This window comes from Diplodia corticola (assembly GCF_001883845.1).
Source record: "Diplodia corticola strain CBS 112549 chromosome Unknown scaffold44, whole genome shotgun sequence".
In the NCBI taxonomy this organism is placed as follows: Eukaryota; Fungi; Ascomycota; class Dothideomycetes; order Botryosphaeriales; family Botryosphaeriaceae; genus Diplodia; species Diplodia corticola.
Window position 1 is genome coordinate 41,781 of NW_017971523.1, and position 19,773 is coordinate 61,553.

Below are 19,773 nucleotides of genomic sequence, written 5' to 3' on the forward strand. Positions count from 1 at the left end.
GCCCGTCAGCCGTGACCACGCCGCCCTGATTGGCCGCTCACGCTCGTCACCGCAAACCGATTGTCTAGTAACAATGGATCTTGCATTACTGCAGAAAAGAGGGCTGAACTACGAATACAAAGAGAGTCCCGCAACTACGAAGTGCTCGAGGCAGCTATCCTCGCGCCACGCGCCGTCACCATCAGTCACGTCCTTATCCTTAGACGTCCGTCATTTCCAAATTTCAAGAGTGTCCATTAAGTGCAGGCTTTAAAAACTTTTTTTTTTTTGGGGAGGTTCTCCGGAGGGCTCCAGCACGAACAGGAGGGCGACAAGTAGCAAATGTCGGCGGAATTGTGGCTCCTGCAGCCACATCGTCCAAGACCACGCCGAGCACGTCCGATAAGAAGAGATCATGGGTCATGAGCGCTGCCAAAAGACGCTTGGCTGAAGCCATCCAGTGAGTATCGGGGTATAGTAGGTCATCGCATGGCCATGGCAGGTCTCCCTGTCCGTCCAATGCAGCGCAGGTCAAGCATGATTGCACAGAGGCACCCAAGCCAGGTGTGTCAGACGTCGTCGACATGCGTGTAGGCGGGCAGAGAGGTAAGCAGAGAGCAACGGCTGTCGGAGAAATAGGGGTCCCGGGTTGCAAGCCATGAGTAAGCAGCAGAGAGCATCAGCCATCGTCAAGCATGCATGCAAGCAGTAGTGCCGGGCGCATCGCATCATCGCTTTGAGAAGCATCGGTGTCACGGCCTTCACGACGTCACGCTGATCGTCTATGCTCCAGGAGGCTGTTGGCCCGGCGTCTGTCCCGGCTGGCCCTGCTGCTGTTGAGCCAGCGCCGCATACCACATGGCCATGTAGTTCTGGTAGCCGCCATACATGGCGTAGGGGTCAGCTCCACCCGCAGCAGCAGCAGCGTCGCCTCCCGGCCCGGCAGCTTGCTGCTGTGACATGCCTGCCGGCTGCTGCTGCGCGTAGCCTTGTTGTTGCTGCGATTGTGAGTAGCGCTCATTATATGGTTCGTTGTCACGGCCACGGCCTCCTCGACTGCCTACCCCGCCATTCTTCTCACGCTGCCCACCGTCAGTACGAGCCCGCCACGGCTGGGAGGGTCAACTTACACGTACCACTGTATCCACCTTGTCCCAGATGGCCCCCTTGGCATCTTCGATCGCCTGCCGGGTTCCGACAAGGCCAATTTCTCGCTCAATGTCGGCCCCGGAGGCCTGGGACACGTTGATCTTGCATCCAGTCGAGTTCTGCATCTCCTTGATCGTCTCACCACCTAGGCAGCTTAGTTAGAGGTGGTCCCGGGAGCAAGCGCTAACGGCATCACTAACCTTTGCCAATGATCATGCCGACAGCTTCCGACGGCACCACGATGGAATCGTTAATCTTACCAGGCCCTGCCGGGTCGAAGGTACTGCCACGTCCGTGCTCCTTCGCCGGAGGCCCCGAAGGACGCGTGTCGCTTTCCACAATCTCCATGATGAGTTCCTTGGCACGAGTGGCAGCCTCTCTGCTGCCGATGAGATTGACGGGCCGGAGGCCGTTGACGCTCTTGTTTTCACCCACAATGTTCACGTGGCACCCGCTCCTTTCCTGCAGGTCTCGGATCGTCTCGCCTTGCCGACCGATGATCAAGCCAACCGTCCTATCGGGCACCATGATCTGGACGCTGTTTTCGCCATCGCGAAGCACGGGCTGGTTGCCTCTTTGCTGTTGTCTGTTGGCGCCAGCTGCTGCCCTCTGGGTTGCATCTCTTGCGCCCTGGCCGCCGTTCTCGTCGATGATGCGGTAGATCTCCCTCTTAGCATCTGCACGAGAGCGCATTGGCCCGGTGATCCTGCACTGACGCTGAGGACCACCTGCTTCGGGCCCGGTGACGAACTGAATCCTGGTACCGGTGTCCTGCTCGATTCGGCGGAGGTTCTCGCCCTGGCGGCCAATGACGAGACCAACGAGCGACGATTCGATGGTGATGGTCTCGCTGTCGGGAGGCGACCTGTCACGGCCGCCATAGCCGCGCTGGGGGGAAAAGGTGTCCCGACCGTGGGAGGGGGGCGAGCGCGAACGATCGCGACCGTAGCGGCGGTCTTCGCGTCTCTCGTCACGGTAGGGATTGTAGTTGTCGCGGAAGTTGTCGCGGCGAGGAGGAGAGCGTGACCGAGAGCGCGATCGACGGTAGGGACGACCGGCTAGCCTGGGATCCTCACGAGATGAGGCTGGGGGCGAGGACACAGTGTCAGTAAGCGGAAGATGACTACTCGGCTCACCCGGGCTTGACTTACCCTCGTAGGGCTGCAGGCCTTTCTCGGCTGCGATGTTGCGCGCCTTCGCCAGCGCATCGGCGATGCTGACGGAGCCAGTGCTGGTGGGCTTTATGGAGCTCAGGTCGACGCTGCCAGAATTCGTCGGCTGGGGCAAGCCGTAGGGCGACAGGGCGGCGGGCGGCGTCGGGGTGACGTAGGAAGTCGGGTAGGTTGGCGGTATGCTCTGCGGCGGCTGGGGTGGTTGGGCCTGCGAAGGCGGTTGGTGGGGGGTTTGCGACGGAGTGCTCTGGGGCCTCTGGGTGGCAGCTGGAGCGAGGCACACTGTCAGCGGCAAAATTGAGCGGGCGGGCGGGATGAGCAGCGCATCGTACCCAGAGCGGCCAGAATCTGTGAGATGTCGGGCTGAGCGGCCATTGTGAGAGGCGCGGGCGCGACGGATGGGCGACGAAGGCGCCTGTGGGCAAGACGAGAGCGCGAAGCGACGGCTCGAAGAAGGGCTCGCGCGAAGTCGAGCTTAGGTCGGAGTTGGAAGAGGTTGGCGCTGGGTGGTGTTGCGACAGACGCAAAGAAGAAAGCCGCGGGGCGCTAGGCTCGACTTGGAGCGAGCGCCCGCCCTCCAAAAATCAGCCATGCAGAGTTGAAGCTTCCCTTTCCACCCGACCCCACCCCACGCCTCCTTTGTTTGCGACAGTGCGACAGTCGACGTGGTGGGCTCGGGGCCGCTGCACTAGGTACGAGTCTTCTGAGTGCGACTACTATCCTTGTTCCTCTACCGGCCTTCCTGATTGACCTGGCTGCTGAAGCCCGGTCGCTACAGCCCAGAACACTCCCGTGGGCTGCGCAGAATCGCACGCAGCTCGCTCTTGACCAACTGGTAGAGGAACCATACCCTGTTGATGGCTGTTATTCTGACATGCCTTTCAACATCTACCCATTCTTCCCGTCCCTCCAAACTGGGTGGCCGCGAACAATCCTTGTTTCGTTTCTTTGTGAATATCCGTGAAGCAGCTTCCACCCAATCCAATAGCGCCCGCCATTTCAATCTCACGATCCACCCAGCTCTCCGACCCGAATGCATCTTTGAATCACTGAACCGCCCCCAACATGAAGCTCACTCTCTGCATAGATGAGGTATCAGAAGATAGTTTTGATTCAATTTGTTACGCTCGAGCTAGATTTCTCGCCTTTGTTTGCCAAGGATGGCCACGCCTCTGATGGAACGCCTTGGCAAGGAAGCAGACGGAAAAAGCAAATAGGAGTGGCTTCCTATGCAGATTGGTTAGAAGCCGAGAAATGGATATCAGGAAAGACCAAGGTCCAGCAACACGATTCCAGGAAGTTTCCAACAAGTTGTCGTAAACTTCAACCAAGCTGAGACCTCGATGAAGAAAGTAAGGCTAGATGATGGATTGTCCAGTTGATGGATCAACCCGAAAAGTCGTGGCAACGAAGCCATGACCACCTTTCGATGATAACGTGCTGTCTGCGTGAAACTGAACCGTATAGTACAAATTGAGAAGTCCAAGCCGAGTTGATGGGTCTTTTAGCTACGCTAATACCGGAGCTTGTATCGTTGCAATCTTGTCTTCGAAATGTGTTGGGGAAAGAGTAAATCAGCTGGTGTTGGGCCGGAACAGTCTTGTGGTTGCATTCGATTTCGCGCTGAGAGTAATTGCAACGGGGCGTTGGTTGCTGTCAACATGAGTGTTAGCCTGATCCTGTACCAAAAAAAAAAAAAAAGCGCCAATTCACTTGGCTCTGCGCTTCTTCATGACCCCTTCCAGTAAGTCAAGGCATGACACAAAAACAGAAGCAAGACGGGAAGGAACAAAAATAAGATATATACCTGAAGCCAAGGAGCTGAATGGTCAGCATGGTGGAAGAATGTTCAGTCGATATCAGAAGGTCGCCGTTGGTCGTAAATAGTAGGCTGGGGTAAAGAGCACGATTTGTGGAGCTCTGATGGGGCCAAATTTGGGTCTGGAATGCTGATGGCGGCGCCTCAATTACTCCACGAGGAGCATACATCATAGGTCCCCGCTACCTGAGTCACGATTAGACTTCGAAAGCCGGAAGGAGCGGGGATGCTTACGCAGTGCCTAAAAGATCCTTGGGAAGGTCGTCGTTAGCCCACACGTCGAACGACCCGAGGTCGATGGCGTCCAGAATGCCCTGATTTAAGAGCATGTGCTTATCATGCTCGACCTCCGCATTGATCTGTCCCATCGGATAGAGGATGTCCAACTCGGACGGAACCTGCCAGATCTGGTCGAAGGGCGACGAAGTGATCATGGGAAGATAGTTCCAAGGAACGCTTCCGTTGCTAGGCTCGCGGGGTAGAGGGAAGTACCTGCCGACCTTGGTGCGGGCGCGATCCTCACCCTCCCACTTCTGCTCGGCAATGCTTGGCCAAGGCGCAAGTCTACGCCAATCCGTCTTGTAGTCGGCACACCAGAGGGTGTGGAAGCAGAGCACTGCGCCTAAGCCGACGGTCAGTTTCCGACCGCCAAACGCCTTCCAAGTCACGTTGCCCTCGTTCCGCAACCGCCTGAAGACTTCTTTCTCCGCAATCCTCCGCTGCTCAAGTTTGATTGCCACCATCTTCATGTTAGCAGCGTGCTCGCACCATTTCTCCAGGCTCTTCAGCGCATCAGCCATGTCGCGATCGTAACCACGAAAGTGACGCTCTACGGAGACCTTGGCAACCGTGTACATGTCTTCCTGAAGCGCGCGGGGCGATGACCAGGTCCAGCTCTGAGTGTGAGATCCACTATATCCGACCTCCATCACGTCCTCATCATAGAATTCGTCATGATCGTACGTAGGCATATGCTGGCTCATGGCGGCTTCTCGGGAACGCTCTTTGTTTGGGTCTTCAGTGCTGGGGGCGGGTTCCGTCGACGGCTTGAGCTGACGGAGCGGCATGGGCTTGATAGGTTGCAGAGTCGACTTTTGTTTTTCCATGGTGGTATTGATACTTTCACCCAAAATGTTGGTTATGGGCTTTGCAAGCTGCGACGTGGCCGAATTCCCGCAGGCTTGATGTTTGAACGGGAAGGAGGTAGAAATGGGCTTCGAGGTGCTGGGGCTGAGATTTGGATTGTGCAAAGGCTGCTTCAATGACGTTATCCGGGTGTGCTGTCTCAGGTGTCGCGGAGTCGAGTTTTCTACAGGAAGGCAGCCAGTGAGCAATATCGGACCCCGACAACAAATACGACGACAGTGAGGGCGCATGACAGAACTGCCCCCAAAAGATAGTTCGAATCTCAAGGCACGTGCAGAACCCTGCATGCAGTAGCAGATCTCGTGCCAATACAACACATACTTTCCGGTGAATAAGATGCACGCAAAGCTCACCTGACCCTTGCCTGAGGAGAGGCTTTCTGGGATATAGTATTGGAACGCTTGACGTTGGACGTCAAGCTTTAGGGAGGAGCAAACTCACGGGCGCCCGGGGCGGAGCTTGTGGTGGTGAAAACCGGGGAGTTCCAACACAGACGCCGAATGGGGATCCAAATGGCGTGCGATTCAACAAGAACGTGAGCGTGATCTGGGTGTGGCGCTGCCAAAAATGGCAACCGTGTAAGTAAACCAGGCGTTCAGCTCTGCAGGTAAGTGTGCTTGCGTGGTCAGCAAGAGTACCGCGCTCAGGTGTCGTGGTTGACCAGAGGGAACGGCAGTATCAGACACTCTGCCAAGTGACGGTCGTCGAGGCCGGGGCTGATGAGGCCGGGGCGAGAGGTGCGTAGGCAGATTCTCGAGGCGTCGCGTTCACCAGATAGGTCTGTCCCGCGTAGCAAGTGAGGGTATTGCAAGACGGTGCTCTGAAGAATGGGCGAGGGTTTGTCCAAGCAACAGGGTGAGGCGAAGATGCTGGGAAGGAAAAGCTCAAGGCGACGATGGAGTCAGAAACGAGCAGCTGAAGGTGGTGAGCGAAGCAAGTGGCGGAGCAAGAGGCGTAGCGACGACGCGCCTTCAACCGCTTCGGCAGGAACGGAAAGAAGGTGAAGAAGAAGCAGAGAACCTGCATGGAGATCATGAGCTTCCCGTGGAGGGGCAGGTTGCGGGTAACTACTTACGGAACAATGCGATTCAAAGGTGTTGTAAGGTAGTGGAGGTTGGCACCAAGCAGATCTTCTAGGCATGAAGACCAAAGGGTTCTATAGAAACTCATGGTGGAGCACGGATTCCCCGACTATTTGCCGCCGCAGCCAGCCAGCCACATCACGTGAAGGGCCATTTGGAAGGTGGTTGAAACCAAGGCGAATCTTTCCCCTCACTGCTACGATCTCGACCGTCTGTGACTGGAGAGCTGGGGAGTGGAATCAATGGGATGGGAGAAAACAGACATGCCCTGACCGAAGCCACAAGAGCCACCTCCAGTCAATATATATAGAAAGCATCAGGGTGGGCCAGGGGATATCAGAATAACAACCAGCAGCACGGTCTGATTAAGTCCTGGAAAGAAGCAACCGTCGTGATTGATATATATATATATATATACGTAGATTGGATGGGCCGATCTGAAGAAGGGATCCGTGCTGTACATGATGCAGCAGCCCTGAGCCGTGCAGCGGTTGCACGGGGCTGGAATTCATCGGCGCAGGGGACCAAAAGTGGAGAAGATGCATGCGTGCACAGTGAACCATCAAGAAGGCCCTTCGACGAGGCCTTGAAATACTTCGCGCGTGCAAGAGCAGGCAGGGAAGAACGTAATGGCGATGGGGGTAGTCCACAGATGGTCGAAAGAGGAAGCTTGGCTTTCGAGTGCACTTGAGAGTGACAAAGATGGACGCGCAACCATCACGCAATTTTGCAACGCGTCACGGCGCGGCAGTTGGGAGGCAGTGGACCAGGGTGCGAACATCAGCACACAGCCAAGAGGGCTGGGTGAAGTGGAGATACGAGATGGGAGCAAGCGGGTGTTTTGGTCGTGGGAATGGTTGGTGTTGAGGGAGTGCGGAGGTTGGCGGAGGCGGTCAGGCCGCGTTTCAGGCGGAGGATCAACGCCGTCGCACAGGCGCCTACCGGTGCGCTGGAACAAGCGACGACAGCCAATCGACCCAGCAAGACTCGTCGCTGCTGCCGCCGCGCCCGGTCGCGCTACGAGATGTACGAAAGCGCAGAAAAAAAAACAAAACGGGAGATCTCAGGCGGAGCACCCGGGGGTCTGACGGCGAGCCTCATCGCGGCAGCACCATCACCACCCGCGCACTGCATTATTATTGCGCACGCCGTTGGACAGGGCAGACAGCATGATAGAAACGAGCCCGGATCCCCGCCTGGCTGGTGGATGACGTGGGTAAGAGGCAGCAAAACAGGGTTTCCCGCACGCGAGGGGCAGCGGCGTCACTACTTAACAACCACCCGCCGCGCCCGCGCCTGACCCACGGCGGGCGCCCGTACGTGACAGTCCTGCTGCGCTGCTGCGCTGCTGCGCTGCCGCGTTGCCCCCGCCACCTGCGCGCAGCATCGCGACCCGCGGGCCCCGGTCCGTTCGAGCGTCGCCTGCTCGCCGCTGCAGGTGCCGCGGCCCGGAGCCAGCAGCCAGCAGCCAGCGGCCAGCGGCCAGCAGTCAAGTCGCGCGCTGGCTTCGTGCTGCAGCGCACTGTCCACGCCCTCCTCCAGACTCGCCGCTCCGCCGCGCATCGGTTGGCTCTCCGCTCTCCACCCGCCTCCGAGGGCGGCTATTTGCGCCGCGCCACCACCAGAGCCGCAGAGCCCAGAATAGAGCCCCGATGGCCTGCACCGCGCTGAAACGGCTTGCCCAAGCGATCTGCTTGTTTTACCCACCGGCGCCCAGCCACTGCCGCCAGGTCGCAGCCCGGGCCATGTCTGCCCCAGGTACGTCGCCATGTCTTATTGTCCTCCTCCCCCGCCGCTTCACCCTCGCCTTCACCTCTTTGTTTTGCCATTGAGTCATGTGTCCATTCACTCTCCTATTGTCTTTCTAATAGAGTAATCCTCGCTCCTGCTTTGTTCTTGCCCCGAGGCCTTGTCTGCTCAAGCCCTTTTCTTCTGCCCGTCCTCGACGCTTCACGACTCTCCGACTTTTCGCACTTGCTTTTACGACCTCACGACTGCATCGACTGCATCCGGTGCTGCTGGCTGGCATCCCCCAAACTTTTCTAATCCCACAGCTCCAGGCGAGCCTTTTCACCCTCTGCTCCATCATGGCTTCCGCAGCGAACCACCCCTACGCCTTTCCGGACGTACCTCCTTCTCACTCCGCTGGCGGTCATGAGATGCGGGACTACTACGCCCCCCAGGACGCACCGCGACCTGTCACAAACCAAGCACCATACCTCACACCATACCTCGGCCTTCGAGCTAGGCTCTCGCAGGTCTGGATCAACCGCTGGACCATCCTCCTTCTCCTCGTGCTCGTGCGCGTCCTCATCGCCACCGCCAACCTCAACGACAACCTGGGCTCGGCCCGCACCGAGGCCCTTTCCGCGTGTACCAGTGTCGAGTCTGTCGGTAGTGCCATGGCCTCCATGCCCCACTACATGTCAAGAGGCGTCAACGAGCTCGCTGCCTCCGGTATTGAGAAGACGGTCAGCGGCCTGATGTCCCTGCTCGACCTCATCGTCACCGGTGTGGAAGAGATGGTCGTTTTCTACATCGGCCTGCTGACCTCGACCTACCTGTGTCTCATTACCCTGGCCGTCCGCGGCAGTCTCCACACAGTCATCGAGGCTGCCGAGTTCATTGGTGACGGCCTGAACAAGACACTGGACGCCGTCGGAGACGACATTGCCAACGTTGCCGACAGTTTCCAGGACGAAGTCAACAAGCTCATCGACGGCATCAACAGCATTCCCCAGATCTTTGGCGGCGACGGAATGGACAAGCTCAACTTGACCTCGCAGATCGACGAGCTCAAGGATCTCCAGCTGCCATCTGGCTACGACCAAGGCCTGGAGAAACTGAACAGCTCGATTCCCACCTTCGATCAGGTCAAGAACCTCACTGATAGTGCCATTCGCCTCCCCTTTGAGCTGGTGAAGCAGCTCATCAACGAGAAGACCGGGAACTACACATTCAACAACTCCATGTTCCCGGTACCTGCCAAGGAAAAGCTCACCTTCTGCTCCGACAGCAATGGCATCAACGACTTCTTCGATGGCCTCGTTGAGACCGAGGTTGTCGCCAGGCGAGCTTTTATTGGCGTCATCATCGCGCTTGCCGTTCTCGTTTGTGCGCCCGTGGCCTGGCGAGAGATCAAGCGCTGGCAGACGATGCAGAGACGTGCTCAACTTGTCAGCCAGAGCGCCCACGATCCGCTTGATGTCGTCTACATCGCCTCCAGGCCGTACTCGTCATCCATCGGCATCTGGCTTGCCAACCGCTTCGGCTCAACTCGCCGCCAAACCGCCGTGCGTTGGGCTGTCGCCTATGCCACTTCGACTCCCGCACTGTTGGTTCTTTGCTTGGGACTCGCAGGCCTCTTTGCCTGCCTTTGCCAATACATCCTCCTCAAGACCATTGAGAAGGAGGTCCCAGAGTTGACCCAACAGGTCGGCGCCTTTGCCGACAAAGTCGTCTTTGCCCTGAACAACGCCTCGGAGTCGTGGGCCAATGGCACCAACGAAGCTATTGGAACCTTCAACACGGATCTCAACGACGACCTGTTCAGCTGGGTCAACACCAGCACGCAGGCCGTCAACGATACCCTGAACGTGTTTGTTGACGAAATGAGCGACGCTCTCAACGCGACCTTTGGTGGTACCATCCTCTACGAGCCCATCAAGGATGTTCTGAATTGCCTCGTTGTCATGAAGATCGAGGGAATCCAGAAAGGGCTCACCTGGGTCCACGACAATGCCCATGTTGATTTGCCGACGTTGAGCAATGACACATTTTCCCTTGGTGCCGCCGCCTCACTGTCGGGTGACTCTTCCGATGACTCGTTCCTCGCGTCTCCCGGCAGTGAAAGCGCGGACAAGGTATCGGATGCCATTGTCAAACTCGTCAACAAGCTCAAGGAAGGCGTACGCATCGAGGCCATCATTTCCACCTGCATCGTCTTGATATGGGTCACTGTTCTCATTATTGGAATCGTCCGGGCGCTCATGGTATTCTCCGGCAGCGGTAAAACGCGTGCTGAAGGCGGTCAGCGTTACGTTTCGGACCCCGAAACCGACCGCTATCGCGGCCACGACGCACCTATTCACGTGGCCTCGCCGCCTCGCCCGAGTGATGCCGCGCCCCCGTATGAGTACGTCAACAAAGCGGCGCCCTACACCATCGTTCCGCGACCTTTTCCGAACTTCAACCAGCAGCAACAGCAGCACGACAACTTCTCTGAAGTGCCAATGAACAACGAAAAGGTCGGAGACGTGGGTGCGTCCCACCCTGTGGGGCTTGCTGTGTCGCGGCCCGCACAGGAGCGCACGAGTAAGGTTGGCAGCATCGAGGAGACGACGCCAACCAACGAGAAGTCCGGCGGCGGCAGAAGCTGGAATCCATTCACTTGAGCAGCGAGCGGGATTCTCGACTGACCTTTCCTCCGCTTCGGCGTGACGGACCGTTGTCTATCGAGGACCGCGCACCCGCTGCTCATATCTGCGACTGAGTTCGTAATTGCTCAGGTTACGTACCTTGGTCCCTGAGGTCATTACGCGCGCTCTTCGGCTGCGCGAAACCACTGGTTTGTAGGTCCTTCGGGATCTCGCCACTGGAAACTGGTGTTTACTCCTTCATCTGTCTTCTTTTTACATACCTCGATTTCGAAGCAGGGTCTGGATCATTCCCACTCGTCAAAATCAAACTTGTTTCTTTCTCTACGTTAGATGCATTGGGAATGTGTCGTTTGGCCCACCATTTCGAGGGATGCCAAAAAGAAGGGGAGGATTTAATTGGTTTGAAGAACTGAGTTACGTTTGTATGCGTTCTGGGGGCGTCTGTTGAGTTTTCTCCACTTTCCCTCACCCCCCTCCCTTGTGGAGGCAGTGGTGCAGCGTTGAAAGCAGTTGGTCCCGGTACTTTCGCCCTTGCCCTCCCGTTCCTCTCCAGCTCCCCCGTCTCCATCCCCGTCTCCCCACCCACTCGGATCAGGCTTCTCGCAGCCTCCCCGCCTTAGCGTTGGCTTGCCCCTTTGGCCGCGAGGTTGCTCGTAGGATCCTGATGACGAGTTGGATGAGGCTGCAGGCCGCGATGGGGGCGGCGTGCCGATGCTGTGTACGAGCCGGACATCTTGGGTATGATCGCTCACTCGCCTGTCGTTTTATTTGGGTCTCCCGCTCCGCGCGATTCGCCCTTCCTGCGATTGCATCTCCGGACCCAGGACTGTTGGTAGCGCACTATGCGGGGCGGAGCTGGATCTTTCCGGCAGCGTCTCCACGCTGTTGATGCAAGGCCCGGAGGCCCCGGCAGCTGCTGACTGGTAACGAGCGTTCTGTCTTGCCTCCTTGCCCGTCCTTTTCTGGTCGTGGCAAGTGCAGCTGAAGACGAGTGAGAAGCGCTGTTGTTCGCGTCTGACGCAGGCGTCAGTGATTTGGTTTTCTAGCGCTTTGCGCCGCTCCGGTTCTTGTTGATTTATTCCGGGAGTTTTCTGGCTTTGATGACATTCTGTTGGAGGTTTTCGAGCTGCTACGATGGCTCGCAGCGGCTCGAATCCTCGTCGAGAGCGAGTGGTTAGGAGTGGACATATCGATTCTCACATGGCAACGAAGTGGAGTGGGCCAGTAGGGGGTGTTTGAGGGCAGAGGTAGATAGTTAATTGGAGTCTCTCCCTCAATGAGCGGCAGTGGCAGAAGTGATGGCTGTAATCGCGGCATGCAGAGAATGGCCAGAAAGGCGAAACGGAAGGTGGCACAGATTAGTACGTGACGTGCGCCTTTTTGAAATCCCATTGGAGGCGATGGGCGGATGCTCCCGCAGCGTACTGGTGTTGACAGGCGGGTAGGGGCCTGCTGACACGGCGGTGTGGTCATGCGCCAGGCCGGGCACATGGACAGCTCCCCGGACGGCAGGCTTTATAGAGGGTTGCGGTTGCCGGCCACGTTCTCGGATGCGCCCCTCCCATTCGCCTGGGTGCATGCTTCGACCGAGTGAGGCAGCGGAGGGCAGGGCGTCTCCAACATGCTGCAGCGTGTGTCGCCGCCGGCCGATGCAGACACAAGGCTCTCTCTCTCTCTCTCTCTCTCTCTCTCTCTCTCTCTAACAGGCACACAGGTACTCCCCACGCGGCAGGCTCCTTGACACGCTATTCTAACGGCGAGCGCAGGCGGGGCGAGGGCAGGCCGCAGGGCGGTGCGGCCGAGGGTTGTTGAGACGCGAGCGGTCGGATGGATGACGTCTAGCTCGCTACAGCCTCCCATGGCGGCTCCATGCCAGGGCGTGCATGCCGGGTGCGCAGGGACTCGGGCCGCAGTCTTCGCCAATCGCGCACGAGGAGCACCACGATGATGATGATGAAGTCTGGCCATGGGAGGTCGGGCGTGCGGCGGGAGCCAGCAGCGGCGCTGGGCGCAGGCTCGGCGGCCGGGCCCAATTGCACGCTTGCTTCTGCTTTGCAGGGCAGCCTCGCCATGTCACCTCAAAAGCCGGCCTCCACTCCTATCGCTGCATGACGCCCCAGCCCGCCACACTAGCCCTCAGTCTTCCCGCCCCGCCGCCGCCTTACTTGTAGCCGTGCTGGCCGCTCGCCCTTCACCAGCTCCCGCTTCTTCGCCGCCTGCCCACCGCGATCCTGGACCGCCGCGGCAGCCTCCGTCTCCCGTCTCCTCTCCTCTCCGATCGCGTCGGCGACGCCTTTGAACTCCGCGAACTCGCTGCGCCCCCGTCGGCCTCTCCTCTGCGCCCCAAAGCCCCCCTAAGCGAAGCGCGTCGGCGGCTCCGCCTCTGGAAACTCGAGCTCCTGCTCGACGAGGCCGACATGAAGTTCTCCCACAGCATCCAGTTCAATGCTGTCCCGGATTGGAGCAGCCAATACATCAACTACAGCAACCTCAAGAAGCTGTGCGTCGCCTGTCCGGCTTCCAGTACGCGCCGTGTCCAAATTTAGCTGACTGTCTGTTGCGCCGCGCTGCAGGATATATCAGCTCGAGAAGCAAATCCACCAACGAGCCGGCCCGGACGCCCAGGATGCCGAATCTTCGCCTCTGCTCGCCGGCACCGTCGACGATCCTGACAAGACCTTCTCGAGCGCCTTGGACCATGAGCTGGAGAAAATATGCGATTTTTACAGGACCAAAGAGCGCGAGGTGTATGCCGAGCTGGAGTCGCTGCTGAGGGAAACCCAGGAGTACTTGGAGGAAAACGATGGCGTGGGCGGCGAGGACGACGATGGCCCGCCGCCATCGCGCGCCACCAACGGAAGCAAAGGGCGAAAGCAGAGCCTGTTCGGCGGCTTCGCTATGGGCAAGCGCCGCCGGAGCACCATCAGCCGCCGTTCCGCAGCTGACGACGACGAGAGCGACGACGATGCCGACGAGCGCTCTGCCCTTCGCAAGACCCCTTCGAGAAACCGGAGAACTTCCCGCGGTGAAGACCCCATGTCCGCTTCTGGCGTCTTGTCCTCCAACGGTGCCATGTCTCGGCGGCGCCGGAGCTTGGCCTTTGATGACGAGAACGACATGTCCTTTGCCGTCCTGTACGACTCGGTCATCTCGCTCAAGAAGCGGACCATCAGCCTCTACGTCAACATGTGCGAGCTGCGCTCCTACATCCAGCTGAACAAAACCGGCTTCAGCAAGGTCCTGAAGAAGTACGACAAAACTTTGGATCGAAGCTTGAAGGGCAGCTACATCGAGCAAAATGTGGACTCTGCATACCCTTTCCAGCAGTCCACAATGGACAAGCTGGCCGACAACCTCTCCATGATCGAGAACTCTTATGCAAATCTGTGCGCCGGCGGAGATGTCGCAACCGCCAAGCGGGAGCTCCGTCTGCACCTCCGTGAGCACGTGGTGTGGGAACGCAACACGGTGTGGCGCGAGATGATTGGAATTGAAAGGAAGGCCCAGGCTGCAAACCTGGGAATCAGACAGACGATTTTGGGCCGTGATTCCGATCCCAAGGGCCTGCAGGGCGACGAGGCCGAGTTTGGAATGAAGGAGATCTCGACGCCGGTGGGGCGCTATACTTGCCCGAGATGGTTGCTCAGCTCGACCTTCTATACCATCATCGCCATCATCGCCATCTTCGCCGTGCTCCTCCTGGTCCCCATCATGGACGAGCCTGAGCAGCAGAATTGCTTGGCGCTGGTGGTGTTTGTCAGTTCGCTGTGGGCTACAGAAGCCATTCCACTCTTCGTTACCTCGTTGCTCGTCCCCTTCCTCGTGGTCGTTCTGCGCGTGGTCCGCACAGATGCGAAACCACACGATCGCTTGGAGTCGAAGGCTGCTGCGAGCTATATCTTTGCTGCAATGTGGACACCGGTCATCATGCTTCTTCTGGGTGGCTTTACCATCGCTGCAGCCTTGTCCAAGTACAACATCGCCAAGATGATGGCAACTCTTGTTCTCAGCAAAGCAGGGACGAGGCCGAGAACCGTCCTGCTTACAAGCATGTTCGTAGCCATGTTCGCAAGCATGTGGATTAGCAACGTTGCTGCACCTGTGCTGTGCTTTTCCATCGTCCAGCCTATTCTGCGCAATCTCGCCGCGGACTCGAGTATGTCGAAAGCCTTGCTTCTCGGCATCGCGCTCTCCTCCAACATCGGCGGTGCCGCCTCGCCCATCGCGTCGCCGCAGAACTTGATCGCTTTGCAGAACATGTCGCCACAACCCGGTTGGGGCGTTTGGTTCTTCATTGCGCTCCCAGTCTGCATCATCAGCATCCTCTTGATCTGGGTACTTCTGTTGGTCACTTTCCAACCAGGAAAGGGCACGACCATCGTCCCCATCCGGCGTATGAAGGACAAATTTACCGGAATCCAGTGGTTCATCAGCATTGTAACCGTCCTCACCATTGCGCTCTGGTGCGTGAGCCATCAACTGGAGCCCGTTTTTGGCGACATGGGCGTGGTGGCCATCATCCCCATCGTCCTCTTCTTCGGTACCGGCATTCTCACCAAGGAGGACTTCAACAACTTCCTCTGGACCATCATCATCCTAGCAGCCGGTGGGCTTGCGCTCGGCAAGGCTGTCAACAGCTCTGGCCTTCTTCACACCATCGCCAATAGAATCACGCAGGGAGTTGAAGGAATGAGTCTGTATGGCGTGCTCGTTGTGTTTGCTGGTCTGATTCTGGTTGTCGCGACCTTCATCAGTCACACGGTTGCAGCGCTGATCGTGTTGCCGCTTGTTAAGGAGGTTGGCCAGGGCATGGCCGAGCCCCACCCGAACCTGTTGGTCATGGGCAGTGTACTGATGTGCTCGGCGGCAATGGGTTTGCCGACGAGCGGATTCCCGAATATGAGTAAGTCTACCTTATCCATCAATGAAGCACGCAGAAAACTGACGCACGTCCACAGCGGCGATTATGATGGAGACGGAAACGGGGCATCGTTACCTTCAGGTCAAACACTTTATCACCAGAGGTGTGCCGGCATCCGTACTTACGTTTGTAATCGTTATTACGGTGGGTTACGGTTTGATGCTTGCGGTCGGTTTCTAGAACTGTTTCGCTCCTTTTTTTTTTATATTGATAACGCGACATGGTCTATCCCCAATGTTTGGGAGGAGATGCGCATGGCGGTGAATACATGGCTCATCATTTCCCCCATGTAAGGTAAATTGGATTAATCCGATGTTGAGTAAATAAGGAGGAAACACCTGGTTTGTAACATAGCATTAGAGGGGAAGTACTGTCTAGCGAACGTATGTGTACCGCCCCGGTTTGGAAATAGAGGCTCCATAGGCTGTCTTGACCTATGGAAGGGATGATACCAACCGTGAAATGAAATGAAGCGCTTTTGGACTGCGGCAATGTCAAGATCGAGATATGGGTTGTCAGATGTCCCAATTTGGTACGGACGAAAGAAACAAAAGAAAGTAAGCACAGAAAGCCAGCGTAGAGACAGGAAAATGGAAGCGCCCCGAACTCCGATCCATCGACTTCACCCTTCTTTCTCACCCTTCAATTCTTCTTGTCCTATTAGATCATCTCGACGACACACCAGCCTCCACGCCGAATCCGCGGATCACACTTGGCGAGCCAGACATGTCAGATGCTTTTTCTTTCTTATCCTCAGCGTCGAGAGCTTGAAGATGGCTGGCAAACTCGGTCGCCTTGACTGAAACGCACTCGTAACTCAGCAGCGGCTGTATCCAGCCGCTGATGGCACCTAAATCGGCGTTTCCAGGGGCGCGGACCGTCAAGGATTCGGTGGACGGGTCGAAGAAGGTGCGGCAGACACCGTTGCTATGATGGCGTTTCGTTGGCATGATTGGAGATGAAGACGAAGGAACTTGAGAAGAGATTGACACATACGAGTAGAAGATGCAGTCTAAGCCATCGTCGGTTTTGATAGACTTGACGGTGCTGCTGTCGCTATCGATGGAGTTGCAGTTGTCGTTGCCGAGCAGTGTGGGATAGGAGGTGCAGGTGCCGGTGTAGTTGACATCGGTGCAGAGGAGGACCTGAGTTTAATGGTGAGCTTTCAATGTGCGTGAGGGACTCGAATCTGGTGGAGAGCTCTCGGGTCCATAGTTGGAGCAACGGCAAGAACAAGGGGTACGTACACTGGCTGTATCTACCGAATCTGGACTGATTGGAATCGCCGAGGCAATATAGGGCATGAGGAGAAGAAAAGCGGCGGCGGCCCTGATCATAATGGGAGCAGGACTGAGGAAGTATCTGATCGCGTATGCAGGCATCTGAAATGGGCACTACGAGTTCACGTTGCGGATAGAGCTTCCGATCTACCGCGGCATTTATATCCTGCTGGCCCGAAGCCGCAGCATCCTGGTGGGACGATGTCATGGCGGGGGCTGGTAGTCAATTCCTGACCGGTCGGTCCCAGAAGCGCGTTTTGCAGACGTGGTCTGCTACTTGTGAGAGATGTCATGGCTTGAGATACCAGCGGATGCCAGCAAACTGGTGTGAGGTGCATTTGCCGCCCCTCGCCTCCCCGCCATCACAGATTTCTGCGAACGGAAGGCTCATGCCAAGCAAGACAAGCTTTCTCTTTGTTCTTGTCCCGCTATCATGTCGTGTTGGCGGTAATATTGGATTCCTCAGACATCAGTTGCGAGGAGAAGCGGTTGCGCGCAGCTGGCATTGCAGCGCGCCAATCAAGGCCGCAAGGGTGCGGGCAAAGCGGGTGTATGCTGTATGCCGTGTGCCGTGCCGCCGAATCGCGGTGGCAGGCGGGCGCATTCTGGTCATGCTTGACCCCGAAGTGCTGTGGAATGCAAGGGGCCCGGCCTTACATAGCCGCACACACCGCAACTGACAACTGCCGCCATCGGACTAGCCTTGACTTTTCTGGGGACGTGATCCTGCAAGTGACGGAATCTCGAATGTTGTTTCTGCCCGCCCTACAGCAAAGACGCCGGTTGGTGTTGCACGGCGTCTGTGCTGGCGGCACGACAATATGTGCAGTGCAGCTGCAAGACGGTAACCCAACAACGATTTCCTATATGTAGCGATTATACCTTGGCCTCTCACTAGTGCAGTCGTTGGCGTGGTTCTAGTGTAGTGTGGGCTATACAGCTGGCAATTTCGCTCATTCATCCCTCTCTTTCCATCCGCGGATACATTCCCTGTCATACAAGCTTGTTCTAGCCTCGCTCTCCTGCCTGACGACCGTAGTCCTCATTATTCCACTTAATGGCTGTGGCACGAGCACTTGCAACTCTTCTCCGCTCTCCAAGTCTGTACCGTCAGGGATTGGCTCCTCGAAATCCACGTCCTCCCAATTTTCCTCCTCTTCGCTGTGATGGTGCTGCTGGCCCGTTCCATCCGCACTCTCTCCACCCCCGCCGGCGAATTGCAAAGAGACAGTAGCATCGGACTGGACCGTTCCACATCCAGTGTCACCCGTCTTGCTGGGTGGCGGCATCCTACCTCGATTGCTAATCGTGGAAGCTGTGTGCTCTCCCGAAGCAGGCTCGTTGGTCGCACCGGTGGTGCCTGTTTGGAGATGAACCCACTTGTGAAGGAACATGGAGATACGAGTGGAGGCGTAACTCTGGTCATTCGTTGGGAGTTTGTTTGTGGGGTTGGAGGAGCGCTTGGAGCTGGCGGGACGAAGGCCAAGACGGACAGCGACACGCCGGATCAAGGGTTGGAGTGCAGGGAAGCATGCTACCCAGAGCCCGCAATGACCTTCAAGATTAGTCCAGACGGCTGCAAAGGTGACGTTGTAGGTACTGTAGAAGGTCAACGAAAACAGCACACACAAGAATGGCCGAACGCACGTGTTGTCCGCCATGTTTATCATGATGATGGCTATATGCATCAGCCAAGAAGATTAGAAGATGCCGGCATGCGCTTACTAGAAAGGCGAATGATTCCAGTAACGACGGTAAAGACGCCTGCGGGCCAATGTCAGACAATATGTCGGAAAGATGGGCGACATATCCTTACCTACGGCGAATACAATGGCAACTTTGAGCGTCCTCACTGTGAAAATCATCTTCCTATGGAGAACCCACATTGGCATGATCAAGAGGACTAGGTCGAAAAATATGCTGAGGCCACCTGTAGAGGGGTCAGCAAGACCAGAAAGCCGTAGATGATCAATGACGCACTATGTATGTACATAAGTGCAGCCTCCTTGGACTGGGCTAGGCACTTGGCTCCTGGCATCATCTTGTCCCACAGCGCTCTGAGGGGGGTCAGCAGACACGGACACATGGACATGGAAGATATTACCTGACAGGGCTACACTCGAACAGGAGCGTAAAGAAAGATCCGACGGTGAGAATGGCAATGCCAACGCCAACGATATAGACCCACCTCATGAAAGCCCCTGGATGCGCGTAGGACTCCTGATGAGTAGTCTGCTTCTCAGGTGGGAGACATGAGCCAGGGACTCACTCTCTTTATTCAGACGCGGTAAAAAGGCCAGGATGGACAGACGCACACAACCAGTGCCGAGGAAATACAGAAGCTGTGCGGTTGGGAGGAGCTTTGGATGTTGTCAGTTGCCGACGGGTAAGGAGCACCACTGAGCGGGTACCATGAAGTAGGTGTGGATTTGGTTTTGAGGTACCAAACGCATGTCCCTGCCGGAGCCGTTGTAGGTTGCTGGGTTGCGATTAGTCCGGTGCATTGCCAAAGACGCTGACCACGGCGCTCACCGGCAATTTCAACGGAAGCCTGTCCCAGGAGACAGACCTACAGGCTGTTAGGAGTAAGAAAAGGAGGTAGAACAGCACACCCGCTAAGACTTGCCCAGGCGAAGATTGCAAAGTAGTCGTCCCAACCCGGGGTTTTGAGCATGATGAATCTGACATAGAGGCGACTGATCATCAAGATGCTGGATATGACGATGAGTGAGATGGCCAGATCCCACATGATCAGCTGGCGTCCGTTCATTGGCGTCATGGCGGGCTGAAAAGAGAGAAGAGCCTACGGAGGAGCGAGGGGTTTGTGGCCAGGCAGCACGCATAAG

At 57.1% G+C, this 19,773-nt stretch overlaps 6 protein-coding genes across 6 annotated transcripts; 2 read left to right on the forward strand and 4 right to left on the reverse strand.

The window, feature by feature from the left end:
* Positions 1-761: 761 nt before the first annotated feature.
* On the reverse strand, positions 762-2,675 carry BKCO1_4400010 (kh domain-containing protein; the record flags this gene model as incomplete). Its single annotated transcript, XM_020276062.1, has 5 exons — positions 762-1,061; positions 1,116-1,273; positions 1,329-2,213; positions 2,280-2,567; positions 2,633-2,675. The coding sequence occupies 5 exons, from the start codon at positions 2,673-2,675 to the stop codon at positions 762-764; spliced, it is 1,674 nt and encodes a 557-aa protein (XP_020128051.1).
* Positions 2,676-4,349: 1,674 nt separating this feature from the next.
* BKCO1_4400011 (lon protease) lies at positions 4,350-5,225 on the reverse strand (the record flags this gene model as incomplete). Its single annotated transcript, XM_020276064.1, has 1 exon — positions 4,350-5,225. One exon carries the CDS (start codon positions 5,223-5,225, stop codon positions 4,350-4,352), a length of 876 nt encoding a protein of 291 aa, XP_020128052.1.
* Positions 5,226-8,434: 3,209 nt separating this feature from the next.
* BKCO1_4400012 (plasma membrane fusion protein prm1) lies at positions 8,435-10,741 on the forward strand (the record flags this gene model as incomplete). Its single annotated transcript, XM_020276065.1, has 1 exon — positions 8,435-10,741. One exon carries the CDS (start codon positions 8,435-8,437, stop codon positions 10,739-10,741), a length of 2,307 nt encoding a protein of 768 aa, XP_020128021.1.
* Positions 10,742-13,143: 2,402 nt separating this feature from the next.
* On the forward strand, positions 13,144-15,827 carry BKCO1_4400013 (spx domain-containing protein; the record flags this gene model as incomplete). Its single annotated transcript, XM_020276066.1, has 3 exons — positions 13,144-13,226; positions 13,300-15,629; positions 15,685-15,827. 3 exons carry the CDS (start codon positions 13,144-13,146, stop codon positions 15,825-15,827), a joined length of 2,556 nt encoding a protein of 851 aa, XP_020128022.1.
* A 485-nt stretch (positions 15,828-16,312) lies between these two features.
* Positions 16,313-16,984, reverse strand: BKCO1_4400014 (uncharacterized protein; the record flags this gene model as incomplete). Its single annotated transcript, XM_020276067.1, has 2 exons — positions 16,313-16,792; positions 16,895-16,984. The coding sequence occupies 2 exons, from the start codon at positions 16,982-16,984 to the stop codon at positions 16,313-16,315; spliced, it is 570 nt and encodes a 189-aa protein (XP_020128023.1).
* An 896-nt stretch (positions 16,985-17,880) lies between these two features.
* BKCO1_4400015 (uncharacterized protein) lies at positions 17,881-19,706 on the reverse strand (the record flags this gene model as incomplete). The annotated part of the gene is made up of 10 exons (XM_020276068.1): positions 17,881-18,526; positions 18,575-18,605; positions 18,653-18,691; positions 18,744-18,857; positions 18,908-18,984; positions 19,032-19,128; positions 19,197-19,287; positions 19,339-19,406; positions 19,460-19,496; positions 19,614-19,706. 10 exons carry the CDS (start codon positions 19,704-19,706, stop codon positions 17,881-17,883), a joined length of 1,293 nt encoding a protein of 430 aa, XP_020128024.1.
* Between the last annotated feature and the right edge of the window lie 67 nt (positions 19,707-19,773).